At 32.6% G+C, this 17,051-nt stretch overlaps 1 protein-coding gene across 1 annotated transcript in view; it reads left to right on the forward strand.

The window, feature by feature from the left end:
• Positions 1-1,713: 1,713 nt before the first annotated feature.
• Positions 1,714-17,051, forward strand: part of LOC129230345 (DNA damage-binding protein 2-like) — a gene marked incomplete at its 5' end in the record, with an annotated part of 46,197 nt that continues 30,859 nt past the window's right edge. The window contains 4 exons of the mRNA XM_054864742.1: positions 1,714-1,917; positions 11,550-11,738; positions 13,769-13,917; positions 14,618-14,681. Of these exons, the coding sequence (XP_054720717.1) occupies positions 1,714-1,917; positions 11,550-11,738; positions 13,769-13,917; positions 14,618-14,681 (606 nt within the window). The remainder of the gene's footprint in view (positions 1,918-11,549; positions 11,739-13,768; positions 13,918-14,617; positions 14,682-17,051) is intronic.

Here is a 17,051-nt window from a genome sequence, read left to right on the forward strand (position 1 = left end):
GTTTATCTCTTGTGTCAATATTCAGGTCTACGAGATATGGCATTTCAATTTTAGTGATAGTTTTTTTATCTATTCCTTGATACCAAAAATTGAGAATGTATTCAAAATCTGCATAAATCCCCCCCCCCCTCTTAATTTTTTTTAGGTGATAAAAAATAATGTTTTCTGTCATTCTGAATGTTAAAAAATTTTCAGTTGTTCAAAAAATACTTTTAAAATAGTTAAATTGACAAATACCTTTTCTATATACATGTTCATCACCAAGAACTTTTTCCAACTGTTTGTTTGAAGCAAATTCACCTTTAAGTTAGGGATTTATCTTTGCCTTAAATTTTCCCTTAGAGGCTAATGTTACATTCCTTTGATGCGTAAAAAATGGAACAAAATATATTTCAAATCAAAAAGTAAAATCTGGAAATGAGGTGTGCTCGCTGAAATTTTTCAAACAGAAAGTTTGTTCAAATCTGACTATTCACTCAAAAGTTATGTGTGTGGGGGGAGGGGGGGCAGCAGATTTCTAAATGTATTCTGTGGGAAAAAAAGCCTTTTTTGTTATTATAAAATTGATATGAAATTAATTTACTTCAGCTGTTAGTCTTTAGTTAATTAAACCTACATTAATAGCACTTTTTTAGGAAAATTTTAAATTCAATAAATTTCTTCTGCATTTCTGCGCACAAAACGAGGTGAAAAAAAAAAATCATGGAACTAAATTATAAAAGCCATTTTTCATAAGGCATTATTTTGAATCTGCATAGGGAAAAAATTAATAATCAAACAAATGAAGACAAAAAAGACAATTTTTATGCAGTTAAAATTTAGCACCTTTTTTTACTTGAAAGTGAACAAGACAAGATTTTTATTGAAAAAAGGAAGGAAGTAAAAAAATAGCATACGGAACAAAAAAAAAATGTATCAAAATAAAGTCCTTTTTTTCAAACATTATTTACTAAAACTATCGGCGATGAAACAAGTAAAAAAAAAGCCCGCATGAAGAGATAAAAACTTATTTTAGCAAACCAAGTATTTGTTTTGAGAGCAGACGATCCGAACTTTTACGGCAACCCACAATAGTAACGATGACGTCATGGTTTAGAAACAAGTCTGAGCTCTGCCAGTGTTGGCTGGTATAGAGGATAGCTCGAACTTCAGCGTTGCTTGGACTTGTCTCATGTTGGATCGTGTGATAAGCGCTTTACATTTCGTCTGAAAATTGCGCCAAATGCATTGCCAAATAATCATATTAAATCTTTTGCTTTAATCAAAGAATATTTTTTAAGACCCGCAATACATTTTTTAAGTATAGTATAGTTGAATAAATAACAATAAATGGAGAAAAATCAGTTTCTGGGATCAAAAAGCTTGATTCGTGGAAAAATAGTTAAGATCTTTTTTGGTTAGAATAATTTTGCTGAAATGGCAACATATAGCTGGAAAAAACAAAACATTACGTAATGAGCGGAATGCATTGTAGTCCATGTGTGTTTTTCTTTTCTTTGTTTTCGGGTGATAAACAAAATTATTGGTATAGTAATGTATGCCGCAAATGATTTCCTGTATTAGTTTTTTTTTAATTCACATGTTACTCCGTTCTTCTCTTGATAAGTAGTTCAAATGGGTGCGAAGCGGGAAGAAAGCTCCGCAAAAATCAACAGATGACAAGTGCTCGAATCCAACTGGAAATAAGAGAGTTCGAAATGCAAGTGACCCCTGTTCACCGAACAAAAAAGAATCGAACTGGCATCAAAAAAGTCAAATACTAAAGAAAACGAAGGCGAGGTTAAGAAAAGTAATACCGCAAAAAGTGTAAAAACATCCAGTAGCAGTATTTCGACTTTTTCTTCTTGGAAAAATTCAATTGTACATTTCAGGACTTCTGTAACTATTGGCTCAAATGATGTTCTTCGCAATGTTGAAGTACGTTGTAAATTTTTGATTTCTCCAAGAGCAAAAATACTCATTTAATGCTTATTCTTTTGAAAGTTCATTCGATGTACACGATGATCGCTTTTAGCTCTTTATTTTAAATGCAAATTGCTTATTATAAATATTATTTCAAATGCACTATTGATTGCTTTTTCTTTTAAATGCAAACATTCATGTTATAGTTGTACCCAGCAGGTATGAACTGGGCCGACATCGGCCGGCTTGAGCTCAAGAACGGGGAGGAAAGATTTATTGCCATGAATCATGTGTTTTTAATTTCTGTTCAGTTATCATATTACTCAGAATTCATCAGGTTTGTAACAATCAGAGCAGTAACATTGAAACATATAGAATTTGTTAACGAACTAATGCATGCGTTATCAATGTTTTTTTACACTTTAAATGCTTCACCCTTGTTGTCCAAGTATCCCGTGTTTTAAAATTACAGTCGAACCTCGTTAAACTGCCCCCCCCCCCTTTAAGTTCACCAAGAAAGATAGTTAAAAAAAAACATTTTGTATTTGAATGCAATACCGAATTCCCTTCTTAAACCACCAACCGCCACTGATTTTCGATGAAAACTGCATACTCGGTATGCTAACTGTTTAAACTGCCATCATGTGGTAATACACTAATAATTCCCCCATACATATGTGCTTAGATTAGTCACCAGGTAAAAATGGTAAAACCGTCTAGCCTTCTTTTACAATTTTTTCTGTTTAATTCGCACACTGGTGCACTCAGTAACCAAGAAGCATTGCTTCCAACATTCCATTGCTTTTTTAACTATATATCTTATTGGCCGTCTACCCCTTTCAACTTAATTCATTGACATTTCACTGCTCAGCCATAAAAGCATTCATTCTTGACCCTGTTGGGGGGGGGGGGGGGCTGGAGGCTTAACCTGGTAATTGACATTGTATGCAGACTTCAGCAAATGAAACTTTGTATCATAATTTTGAATCATTGAGATCCTTTGTTCAGCTAAGATGTCGAAAGCAGTCTTAAACATGTACGATAAAAATTCTAATTTGGGTGTTTCAGAATAAAAATTAATCTACAAGTCAATGGTTTAGTGCTAATATATTTTCTAATTCTGGGTAGGGAGGATGGTAGCCAAAGAACTATCAGTAACACGCTGCAAGAAAACCAATCGCTTTTATTTTTAGATAGTAATTTCGAAAAAAAAAGACAGTAAAGTCCTGTTACAAGGAACCACAAATTTTGCTCGTTGTAATGCAATTCAAATCGGGATTGAAAATTTACTTAATTGAAACAGAATTTCACTGCATTAGTGTGGATCAAAAAACTTTTTTTTCTAATCAATTTCTATTCAGTTCAGCAGAAAACAGCAAAAAATCACGCCCACCCCAGATGTAAATACATTAATTTCTCAAAGCCATGGTAGGGGGCAATAGACTACCCCCTGAATCTCTAAATAATGGGCCTAATCAGATCAGGGTGGCAGCAAATCGAGTTCAACTCACCACCCTACCCAATCAACCAACCTTATGGTGAAATTCATTATGCTGAAGTTCTTTAAATTATGACTGCGTATCAAATGTTCTTGATCTGATTGTTATTTTCTATGAAAACCTTCTGGGTTTTCATGCTTGCAATAGTTTTTTGCAGCCTCTGTCACAAGTTTTGCACATCTATCTACCGATTGAGTGTGGTATCAAATATTCAAGTTATGGCAGGGCTTTGGTTTTCAATGAAGTTCAAAGCCTTTTGTTGCATATTTGGCCACAATGGTAGTGGTATCAGCTTACACTTGAGTCAATCAGTATGTTCAGGATAATCTGCAGTTTGAAAATTAATTAATGAAAGCTTGAAGAATTGAATGTGACATACTACTGGCGGCTCATTTCAGACTTTCAGTATTCTCCTATAGCCTAATTCTCGAATGTGCTGTGTCCAATATCAATGCCAAATCCTATTCTCTGGATGATAAAAGAACAAGTTTCTATGAATGACAGGATCAAGGATTTCTTTTAATGTCATTCGATAAATGTCTTGTTGTTTGAATGACCTTTAGTGTATGCTTCGGACCGTCTTTTACGGTGTAATGCATCTAAATATAAAACCAAACAGGAGCCATGTTCTTTACTGTTATTTTCACTGTATCTGCATTACGTTTGTCGGACTTGGAATTAGATCGCTTGTTAAAATTTTTCTGTGTTCGGGGTAAGGAAATTTCAACAAAAGGGAGAAATTTCCATGCCATATACTCAGTATATAAAGAGAAGCGTAAAACTTGTGACAGAGACTGGTGGATAAGTTTGTAGGCATGAAAACCCAGATGGTTTTATTAAGTAGACAACATTCAGATCAAGATCTTGCATGAAAATTTTGAAACTAAGAATTTAAAGAACTTCAGCAGAAAAAGCTCACACAAATTGATTGGTTGGTTGGATAGTGGTGTGTGTGGGGAGGGGGGGGGAGAACTTGACTTGCTGTTACCTCCATGTGATGAGTCTTGAGTAATTTTAACATAATAGGAAAATAAGTAAAGCATTAAAACAGATGTTTAATATTCATTGAAAGCCAAAGCCCTGCCATAACTTGAATATTTGATAATACACTCAATTGGTAGAGATATGAGCAAAACTTGTGACAAAGGCTGAAAGAGGTCTCAAGCGTGAAAACCGAGAAAGTTTTCATAGTAAATAATCGGATCAAGAACAATTCAGAATTTAAAGAACATCAGCATCACACCCAAATTCAGGGACTGATTTACGGCATGGCATTCAAGGCCCGGGGCACCAAATTTCTGTCATCAATATTTTTTTGGGGGGGGGGGGGGGACCAGTGTTCAGGGCCTCTAACTAAAGGAAACAAAAAAAATTTGTCATTTGACAATTTTTTTTATTAAATGAGAGAATAAAGAGTCCTTTAAATTAAGTGTCTTTTGCGTACTCTCATTTCTGATGGTAAATTATCTTTATTAGCTCTGTTATCAATAGAAGTAAGTTTGATCTAAAATAGAGACATACCGAGTAGCACTTTGGCCGAGTACCGAGTTACCGAGTTCTCGGCCTTTCACTACTCTGCCGAGTTAGCAAGTACCAATTACGTTTTAAGAAGAACCACCGACACACGAATTTTGAACTTATTAGAAAATAAATAAAAGGTATGATTAATCAAGTTGGAATTAAAACAAATTACAGTAAAATCCCTCTATTGCGGACACTAATAGGACAAATTTTTTGTCCGCAATAGAGAGGTGTCCGCAGGACAGGGGGTTAATAATGTTATTTGCATTGGAACTGGGGAATTAAAAATTGTCTGCATAAGAGGAGTGTCTGTTATGAGGGGTTTCATTGTATACCAATCAATCATAGTTCTAGTCTGCCAAACATAAATAATTTTTAAAAGCAGATAAAACAAATGTGCAGGAACACTGCAGACACGTGTTTCTGCCCCCCCCCCCCCCCGTTGCAAGGAACGTCTTTTTTAGTGCATAACACGTGAGCTAAAGAGTGTTAAAATTCGACAAAAAATCTGACTTTTGTCGGATGCCTTTAAATCCACGAGCTCCCATTTTGTGCATTGAAAAAGGAATTCCTTGTAACGTCAAAACACGTGTCTGTAATGTTCCTGCATTGTGCTTTTAACGTTGTTTTATTTCCTTTTATTTTTTAAGCAAAAATATTTTTATATTTTTTATAACTAATTTTTGTTTGTAGCAAAAATCCATTTTAAATATAAAAATTCCATATTTTCTATACTTATCTTTTTTGCATAATTTTTAATAAATAAGTTTTATTTACTTTGTGGACATTAAAATAAAGATTTATTCCATTGAAGCATTACAAACTTCATTATTCTCAAAATTTAAATTTGACTTATAAATTTTAATTGTAAATGATTGCAGAATATAATGCTTGCTCTTTTTTTTTTATAAATTTTAGTATCTGTCTTGGACAATGTTAAATTTTTTGCAAGTACTCGGTATTGGCCGAGTATCTGATCAGAATTTGGCCGAGTACCGAGTACTCGGCAAATTGGCCGAGTACCGAGTAGTTACCGAGTACTCGGTACGTCTCTAATCTAAAACTTGATTATGAGGACATTATAGATGAATTTACTACAAGAAAACAAAGGAGAAAATATATAAAGAATCATTAATGCGCAAAAAGCACGTTATGATTTACCTTTACCATTTGTATCATAGTTTTTCCAATTGCCACTGTAAAAAATTTTCTAACATGAAAACCATAAAATTATTTTAGATTTATATTAAATGATTTCTTTGCAAAACATCTTAATTATTAATTTTTTTTTGTATGAAATCGATATTTTAAAGTTTTCTTTCCATCAAAATAATGTCCAACACTTACCTTCATATTTTTTTTTTTGGGGGGGGGGGGGAACACCATATCTGTCAGTGCCCGGGGCACCCAGGTGAGTAAATCGGTCCCTGGCCAAATTAGTTGATTGATTGAGTCGGGTGGTGAGTGGGACTCGACTTGTTGTCACCTCCACCTGATTACGTTCGTCATTTAGGGGGTCAGGAGTATTAGTTTTTTTAAAATAATAAGATTAAGAGATTAAAACGGTACCAATCACGGACCAGTGTCTGTGCATCTGTGCTTGGATTTGTAGTCTGCGATATCAATGCATCGGTTTAGAGAAAAATTCTAAGCCGGTTTAATGATGTGGGATGTGCACCGTTTTTTTGCAACGCTACCCTTACAAATTCTGATTGTTCTAAATAAGCTTTGTTTTTTTATTTTATTTTGTTTTTGTTTTAAGTATGATTTTTTTCTAAAAATAATTGATCCCTTTGCTTGTTTTTAATTTCATTTATCACATTTATGTGACTATTTACTGGTTTTAATTAGTTACTAATTTTGATACTTATATTTTTTAAAAAGCCAAGTACAGTCAATTCGCCATAACTCAAATCTGAAATTACCTACAGAAAACTTTGACTTATCGAAAGTTTGACTTAACGCTAGTTTTGGATTTTGACATTTTAATAAGAAAACCCATCAAATATTTTAATTAATATGTAAATATAAAAGACAAAATTACAAAGCTTATAAGCACAATTACACAGTTACTTCGTGAAGAATTCTGAAGACAAAGTTGTGTCTGATCTCGAACTTCTCCAGCCATCCAGCACTGACTTGGAAATTTTCTATGTTTAGTAATTAAGCAAAATTCGTTGCTTTCTCACGCAGCAAAGACCCACTTATAGGAATGACATGGTCTTGATTTCAATACTGCTGGAACCTCTTGAATAGAGCTGATTCTACATCAGGAAAGGTGCACATCTTCATTTGTTTCAAATTCGGATTTGTGGATTAATACTGTTTTTTGAAGTTTCTCTTTTTCTTTTAATATCGTTGACAGAGTAATTTGGAGGTATTCCGTATTTCATTGCGATATGTTTCTTTTCATTGTTGAATTCCTTTCAAAGTCATAAATAAGATTTACTTTACTTTCTAAATCCAAGATTTTTAGCTTTCGCTTAGACATCTTTTATAGTAAAGAACACTCTCTCGTTCTCTCTCTCTCTCTCGGGAACTTATCAGCAAATGATTGAAGTAAAAAATGAAGGGGAACGCATCTTAAGAAAGGTCAGCCTTTGAATAAAGATACAATCAGTTGACTTAACTACTTGACAGCTTAAAACCAGACTCGTAGTCCAGCAAAATGTCTAAGTGTAAGCAGAGCAGTACAGTACAACAAAAGGAAACAAGGAAGTCTTTTCCGCACGTGCAGGGGCGGCATTTCAGCATTTCATTTGGGGGGTTGAGTTTCTTAAATATGTATTACCACAGTGCGGTGCTAAACACACATAAGCTATAACAGGAAGTGGTCATAAAATCGGTTTAATATGAATAAAATTTAGTGTTTAAAAACAATTAAAACTTTGATTCATTTTTTAATAAGTTATCATACATAACATCTCGATACTAAAGTTTTTATACCTTTTGGAAAAGTTTTAATGCATGATTTTTGGAATTCTGAAGAGCAAGGATTCGTGTTACTACAGTGCCCAGTGTCGTGCCGTTTTGCCAGTAGAGCTAAATAGAAAAGTTTTTTTTTGCCCATTGTTCTTCAAAAATAATTCTCTAACCTCCTGAGACATAAAGAAATCTTTCTCTACTAGTAGAGAAGTACTTTCCAATCAGCTCAGCTAGCTGAGCTGATTGGAGTAATTAAAAAATAATTGAAGTAACTAAGATATGCATGAAAACACTTTTTATATCTTGCTTTTCAAAATGACCCAAGGCAACTTCAAAAATTGTGAGGGACTTAATTTTTCCTCATTGAATAATCTAGTCTCGTCGGCGCTCTCAGCTTCAATGAGATGTCATCTGCCTCCAGCTCTGTTATTCACTATTCCAGACTGATGAGTTCATAACAAGGACGAAGGTGCAGTCTCTGGATGTGATACCGATCTGTCGGTATATTGCTTGTAATTTTTCTTGCCGTATGCTAAAAATTTTACTCGTTATTGAAACATTTTATTTTGCGTTTTCAAAATCCAATCCAGATAATATAAAGTCAACTATACAGAAAAATAATTATCATCAAACCTTGTGTTAATTTCAATCAAAACTGAATCGATTACTTCATACAAAATATTAAAATATCAATGTTTGACTTCACAGCGTCTTGTGGATTTTTGTCACCTCGGAGGACGAATTATTTTGAAAAGTTTCACGATTGATTGAAATATACATCTAAGTAAAATCTATTTTCAGTTTCAATTGTAAATTGAACTATGGTAGTATAGTGCACAGATCAATCGTAGATTGAACTGTGGCTTGACTAGTTTGAAAATTAAAGGTAGCGGATTGAAGATGTTTTGATAGAGTAAAGCATTTTTCAAAAACTTTCCTCAATGCAAACAAATTGAACAAAAATTCAAACGAAGTCATACATGCTTAAGGGCATGAGCTTTTTCACCATTGAAAGAATCGTTTTGCAATAATTCTTTCAGTCGTCAAATCACTGCTTCGAAGTTATACAGAATTGTTTTTCTGGTTTTAACTCTTGAAGACCATCTTGTGTCACTCCGAGGTTGCATAATTATAGAGTCCCATAAATGGTATTTGTTGATATGTTTTTTTGTTGATTCAATAATCACATGCATTTTTGAAACCTCTTAATATAACTCATATAACGCATTGAGCAGCTGAAGCGTGTTTCTAGTAGAAGAAAGCGATGAACACTCCTCAAATAAATATACACTTAAAAAAATGAGCGTGAAAGTGAATGAAATATCAAGGAATTTTCTTGATATTTCACATTCACTGCAGCCACACCACTTTACGCGAGCCTCTCGTATTGAACATACCATCGTTACGGGCATACAAGTATGAAATATTAAGCCTTTATCAGGAAATGTTTTCTTTAGTTAAAATCAACCATGGTTCTCTATCAGTTTTCTATGTTCTGAAAAGGCCGGAAAATACTTCATGAATTTCTAAATCATCATCCAAATAACGAAAAACACTTTCTAGTCTGGGAATGTGTCGAGTTTCATCAAATAGTTACTGAGAACCAGCGAGATTTTTTTTAATGAACATTGATTTCCAACTTACATAAATAATTTCATCCATTTTATATCATTCTGCTCAAAAAATTTGGGGCTGCGACCGCCCCCTGTTGACCCCCCTATTTGCCACCTCTGTGCATGTGTAACTCCTTTATTGTACATTGGCACAACGTGTGTACTCTTTGCTTTAGGAGTCTATTGTGCAGTAATTGCTAGTGAATTTGAAGAAATTTTTCTCTCATAGAATTACTTTTTTCTTTCTTTCTTTTTTTATCCATCCCTTCGAAATAAATTTCAAGTCATCTTTGAAAAACCAACGAGTGAAAGGAAGTTAATTTCAAGATATTGAAAATAATTAGCATGGAATTAAAGACAAAGGGATCAGGATTTGATAAAAACTTTGAGGTATAGTAATATTCAAGTTATCCGACTTCGAGTTATCGCAAATTGACTAATAATTTGTTCAACGTAAGAAATTTCCTCGTTTCAGATATAAAATTAATGTAACTGTTTACTCTTGTTTGATTTTTTATACTTTCATCTATTACAGTCAAATCTCAATAGCTCCCAAGGGACCGGCCAAAACCTTCAAGTATTTGGTAGTTTGAGTTATCGGAAGTTCCTCTCCCAGCCTTCTGAAGAATAATGTTTATTTTCTTTTTCAGGAACAGTGCATAATGGATAGGCTATAACACTTATAGTTTGGATAAAATTAATTTTTAGTGCTACATTAAAATATCTTTACGAAGAATAAATTTTATTAATATACTTCGAAAAATGAAGTTATTTTTAACTGCTGAAATTTTTTATTGCATCTTAAAACATCATTAAGTTTGTACGTAGTAGGCCCAATTTCTTTTCTCTTGATTTCAGTTATTATTGCTTTTAAATGTCTTTTTGTTCTAAAAGCAGATTATTTGAGTCATCAAGAAAATAAACACTACTTTATTAAATTTTTGCCAAAATTTTGAGTCTCTCAAAGGTCAGCCAGCAATAAAATTGTAGGTCATCAGCCATAACGAAAAGGAGCCCAATCAACTTATTCTAACTTAATTTTGCCACACTGTCCCCCTCACACAAGTTGGTAAGCAAAGCAATGTGTTAAAGACAAGAAAAAAAAACTTTTTTTCCTTATTTTGGCAACATTTTTATACATAAAATAGAAATGACACTCTCATAAAAACTTCGACTTTTTAAAGGGATTAGATTCGAGATATAAAGACAATTTTGAATTGAAAATTATTTTGGGACCAAATGAAAACTTCGAGAATTCAAGGTATAAGGCTTCGAATTATCTAGAGCTGACTGTAGTGTACAAAAGTTTCTTTAAATTAAAGAAAAGTTCAGAAAATGAGAAGAGGTGAAAAAAAAAGTGAGCAGATATTCTCCTCAGATTAAATCTGGTACAGAAATAGCAAAATCCACTTATATTTACTTAAAGCAAAAGTTGGAATCCACCACTGCTAAATTACTGAAACCAGGAAAGGAAATTAAAAAATAATGGGAAGGGGAAGACACTGATTCATTAAAATCCAAAGATAAATCAAAGTTGATAGTATTTCTAGCAACAAAAAATGCAAACTAATTAGTTAAAAAAGAAGGTATTATTTTAACTAAAGAAAAATCAGGGGTAGGACAAATATCATTGGGGGGGGGATGTGGAGAAAGAAAGAACATTATATGCTACGTTGATTTCAAATAAACAATTGTGAAACTTTGATTTAACATATTTTGTCGGATTAAAGATTTAAAACGCATCAAGCGGAAAAATGTATTAAATTTACGTGAAACATGAAATCTACAACATTTGTCAGATCTGTGATACTGCAGTGTAGTTTAATGCCCTATTAATTTTATTTTCTATAAATCTTTAAAAATTGAAAATTTTCATGTTCAATTTGGCATTTTTCCTGGTATTCACCCTTTAATAGATTTTTCCTGTGGATTGGCCTAAAATAACCCCTTTTAATTTTACTATTTAGATTCAAATTGCCGTCTTACTTTCATTTACTTTGAAAGTGTATGGTATGAAAAATACTCTTGTGCTGTTTTTAAAAGCATTACTTAAATGACTTTTTTTAATATGTTTTTAATTTCTCATCAGCCTGTGAAAAATGCTCTTGTGAACCACTTTGAAGGACTCAAAATTTTCAAAGTTCACAACCCTTTTGAAAGAAGAGTGACATCTATAGCTTGTCATCCTATATACACTAATTATGTTGTTGCTGGCTCTAAAGGAGGTGAATTGATCCTATGTGATTTAAACAGTCCCCGTACTGTTTGTTGTCCTGGAGTAAGTATAATTTAATCCTGAAAGTCTAAAAAGTTTTTTCCTTACAATTTATTTTTCATTTAAATAATTTCTTGTAATAAAGATTTAGACTCATGTTTTAAATTTAATTTCAGGTAAAATTAAATGCTCTTATATATTTTGCTCAAAGCTATTTCCTGCCCCTACTTGAGTTTTGTTTTTTGATCAAGCATAATCAGAGACTAATAATTCAAATGACCAATTCAAGTTCATCTTATTGTAACTCGTTCTCTTCTACTGATATTCAATGGCTTTAAACCACTAGTGCCCAACCTTTTTTCTGCCCGAGGGCTGCACCTCATATTAAAATCATCTTCACGAGCTGGGACACATATAAAATTCTAAAATATTTCATTATTTTTCAAATATCATGAGAAAATGAAAAAGGGAAGAAAATTGCAGACCAGTGATTGGGGTTATCATTGCTTTGATGCTTATTTTATTAAATGCATGTTTTTCAGAAACCAATTACTGAATTTCAAGACAGGGATAAGATCCTAAACATGGACATCAAGCAAAAAAAACCATGGGAGAAGGGGTAAGGCAAGTTTGGCAAGTTTTTGACAGTTGGTGGTTTTACCTAGTGTTAACCGTGGTTTTTACCGTCATGTCAAAAACAACTTTTTGACATTGTTTTTGAAAGAAACCTAAATTTGTCCAAAAACTATCTAAATCTATCATATTGGCAACAAAACTACCTTAACAAGTGATCCTCAGTTTTTCAAATTTTGATTTCATACATTAAAGGAAGTTTTCAATAACTGTTTTAAATTTTTTAAATGATGTGTTAAAAAATCTCAAACGTTATTTTGGATCAACAAGTTGTTTGTTTGTAGAATAAAAGGGATAAACTCTGTAGAATGAAGCTGCTATTGTTAAAAAAGCAGTATATTTATAAAATAAATAAATGAAATAGACATTTTTAGTGAACATTTATATATTATATTTAGTCCCATTCTAAATATTTTTTCCCTCAAGTATGCAATAACAAAATACCAGTTTTGAAGCTTTTTGTACACTGGGTTCATTTCTAAGTTAGGAAAGGATCGATCCCAAACTGAAGTAAGTCATCTCAATTTATGCTGAAATACATGAGCTATATTGGTTTTTCTAAAACCTTTCCACCATATGTTTGCTGAGACATCCTGAACCGAGACGAAACTTCCAGGATATGATCCAGATTCAGCTTCACAAGCTATTAGAAACTTAAATGAATTTTGTTGTTTTAGGCAAATATTAGCTTATTTATGAACAAAGACTATATTTCTTTAGGGAAAAAGTTAATTAGAAGAGAAAAAAAAGTGTCATGAGAGAGAAGAGAAAAAAAAAACATAAATCCTGACTTAAAAGGATTTTTATATTGATAAAGTACTTGTGACTAATTGTTTTTCTTCTTCTTCATCAGCACAACAGCCTGGTGTAGGCCAAGGCTTTCTCCATCTGCTTCCTCCAGGCGGTACGACGCGTTGTACTAATTGTTTTAGTTATTAAAAAAAAATAAAGAGAACGACTTTGAAAATTGGATTTAACATTGGACATAACTATTTTTACAGCATAAACAAAGGAAAATTGACTTATTTTAATTAAATACATTCATTTAATATTTAGTTAACTTGATTGATATGATGTGTAAATTATAGTTAAATAATTTTTCAGCAGGAGGAAATTTAATAAGTTTAGAAAACATGTCAATAATAACTGTTTGGTAATGTCAGATTTTGACATTATCGTCAAGTTTTTGACATGTACTGTCAAAAAACCCAACTCTGGGGGAGGTGGGGGTCATGACCTCACCTCCCTTTAAGGTACCAAAAATAGCCTAAATCTGCATTTTGAGATCTTATATTTCAAAAAATTCTCCCCATATGCTTTTGCCTGAAGATGCACTTATGAATGACCCCCCCCCCCTCCCGGCCTTTCAGATAATGAACCCCTTCAAAATCAGATGCTGGATCTGCTTTTTATTGAGAGTTAATAATTCCTCAGGCTTATTTTCTTAAAATCTTTTACAGGTCGGCCCAGGTGGATCAATTGTAGGATTGAAGTTTAACATAAACGATCCTTCTCTTGTATACACAGCTTCAATAACAGGGAATGTTAAAGAAGAAAATCTGACTGATCAGTCAAAGTCAAAGACTTTTCTTTCATCTGGTACATTCGAGTAAGTACAAAGTAACTTTTTTCTGTAGAATGTTCTTAAATAATATCAGTATGCTACTGCAATAAGAGTTATTTTAAAACAGATAACCATGATACTGCTGTAAGCAAGTAAACAGCATTAATTTGCCGAATTGAGTTTTCAAAATATTTGAAGAAACACATTTTGGATTCAATACCAACAACAATGGGGAAATGTTGGAATTGGACGTTTTTTTCACACCTTTTTTTCAGTGGAAACAAATAAGCAAGCGTGCACAATAAAGCTAACATACAACATATGACAAAAATGCAAAAAAAAAAAGAGAAAAAAATTGCAGTTACTGCTCTTTACCTGCCCACGACAGAAAAGCTCTAAAGTGATTATAACAATCATTATATTTTTATCATTTGAATTTTGTATTGAAGAACATATTAATGTAGTATACAAAAAAAAAAAAAAATGTTGTGTGCTATTTACAAAAGTGCGTGATGTCACTTTGTAGATAGTGGGGAAAGCAACATCAGTCCAATGATTTTTTAAAGAATGGTATTCTTCCTTAATATGTTGCTATTATAAAATTCGTTGTTAATGTGATGCATTTAGTATAAAAGTAATGTGAACTTTTATACTAGGAACTTATTAGCTTGTTTTACCAAAAATGTCTTCTTTTTTTTTAAAAAAATAGGAATTGGTTTGCATCTTTAGATGTTTGTTATTCAAGAAAATTGATCTTTTCTGGAGACTGTCGTGGCAATGCTTACTTAATAACTACCGCTGGTCAATCGGTAATAATTTTTAAATATTTTGTTAATTCTTTTCAGCTTTGTTTTCTAAGTTCTTTTTAGTGATTTTAGTACATACAATCTTCTTTTTTGTAAAGGTTCCATTTGAGTCATTTTTCTATAAAGTGGGACATTATTTCTATGCTCCAAAAAAAGACAAATTAACTTGTATAGAAATGAAACTGTTGCTAGATTGCTTTAGTAACATGTTTTTATGTTTTTAAAATAGACTAAAAACAAACTACCGTAAAATCCCAAAAGTACCCCCCCCCCTATTTTCAAAACCTTGTTAATTTCAGAAGGGGGGTGGTTATAATAGAGATTTTTTTGAAAAATGAGCCAAAATAATTGTTTTTAGTAATTTTAATTTTAGAGTACAGAAAAGAAATAAGTAAATAAGAGTTAATATTAATGAAGAGTGAGAAATTAATTAATAAAAACCTGTCAATTTTCAAGTAGTAATAAATTGCATGTGGGTGCCATTTTTTCAAAAGAAAGGATTTTGTACCTTAAGTTGGCAAAATTCCTATAATTTATCGCTTGAAAATTCATTATGTACTGAATGTAATAAGGTTGCAGTAAAAGAAGCAAAATCTTAATGTTCTTGTTTCAGAATAAAAGCCAAAATCACAATCATGGCTGAAAATTCGTTACGAAGACCGTAATTTCGAAAACTGGGCTTTACAAAGTTTGCGAGTGTAAACAGAGACAAATCTCTTATTTAATTTTGTGAAATATACATTTTTGATGATCGTTAACTCGTTCAATTGCTTTATTTCTCCTTTAAAAATGGTTATTTTTAAGTTTTGCGCTACTTTTTAAGCAATGCATTTCCAAAATGACTCCACGTTTTCAAAATGGCGTCGTATTGAAAATTGTTCATTTTCACAAGTCAGAACAAAAATGCTCCTTCCAAAATGAATAAAAAGCAGTACAATCATATAAATTTCTGCTGCAATACTATGAACAAAAAAAAAAAAAAAAAAAGAAAGAAAACAGCTGCCCTTGCATCAAAAAGAGCCTAGACATTTTGGAAGGAATAAACCATGGAGATCATTTTTTTTCTTTTTTGTTCAAATCATGTGGTTTTCTTTTCTTTCTTTTTTTTAGAAAAGAAAACCTGCACATGGAGGGAGGGGGGGGGGGGAACTAAACCTCTGTAAATGCTTTCTAAGTAAAGCAGAAAATGTTATCCTTTTTTTTTTTTTGGAGGAAGTGGCAAATTAAGATGATTGGAAAAAATTTTTCTGGTGAAGAGGGGGGGGGGAATATTCAGGATTTTAAAATGATTTCACTTTCCACAAAAAAGAGGGAGGCTATAATCGATAGGGGTTACTTTCGGGATTTTACTGCATATATTATTATTATTCATTAAAAAAAATTAACATGATCAATGTCATTCCACTGTGTGTCCCTACCCCCACCTTAAAGCAAAATAAGTTCTAAAATGTCAGGTATCTATCATACATATTTAAAGAAATGAGGAACCTGCATGGGTCGGGTAATCGCGGAACGTAGATTCATTTGAATAGTCTACAACTTTAAACTCCCAAAAATCAACACAGTTTTTAAAAAACTGACCTGGATTCTTCAAAATTACAGCTTAAAGTTAGCTTAAAACGAAACGAAGCTCACGTGACACTAAAAGAGGAGGAGCGTGTGTCGACATCAGGATTCAGTCCCTGCACAATAGAACTGGTTCGGAAGGAGTCGAAACGAAGGGGATAGAGTGAAGCGTGATTTGCCGTTCTTTATTGAAAGCAAAGGTGTTCTTATTTTAAACTTCAGAGAGGAAGAGGTGTATATTCTCACTGAATAGATCATCCTCAAACAGTAGCGGGTTTTAGGGAACGGGGGGGGGGGGGGGGCGCCCCAAAATGAGGAATTAATTTAACCCTTTCAGCCGTGGCGTCCGGTGCACCGTACATGAACTTTAAACAGCTGCTAATCATTTATTAATTGAATTAATTACTCGATTTTTTTTTTCGCAACTGACTCTTTACAGTCTGCTTATTATAATCTGTACAAGAATTTTTCATTTTGGGTTTGACAACATAAAGAAATAGGGGTTGGGAGAATGGGACTGGCTCATTTTCCCAACTACAGATTCTCGTTGCAAATGCGAGTTTTTTTTCTGATTTTTTAAAAAATATATAATCTTATATTAATTATTTCAAATGCTTATAGTATGTTTTATTATTGTTTAGAGAATATTTTACAAAGAAGTTTGTTTGATGTTTCATCATTTTATTATCTGAAATATGTATTTCAATAACATATGTTCGGATTATTGGACGTATCATAACTCTTTTAATTTCTCACCTATAAACTTGAAATTTTGTCTATAAGATACTCCTTACCATAGTACACTGT

The sequence above is a fragment of the Uloborus diversus genome, chromosome 9 (assembly GCF_026930045.1).
Source record: "Uloborus diversus isolate 005 chromosome 9, Udiv.v.3.1, whole genome shotgun sequence".
Classification (NCBI taxonomy): domain Eukaryota; kingdom Metazoa; phylum Arthropoda; class Arachnida; order Araneae; family Uloboridae; genus Uloborus; species Uloborus diversus.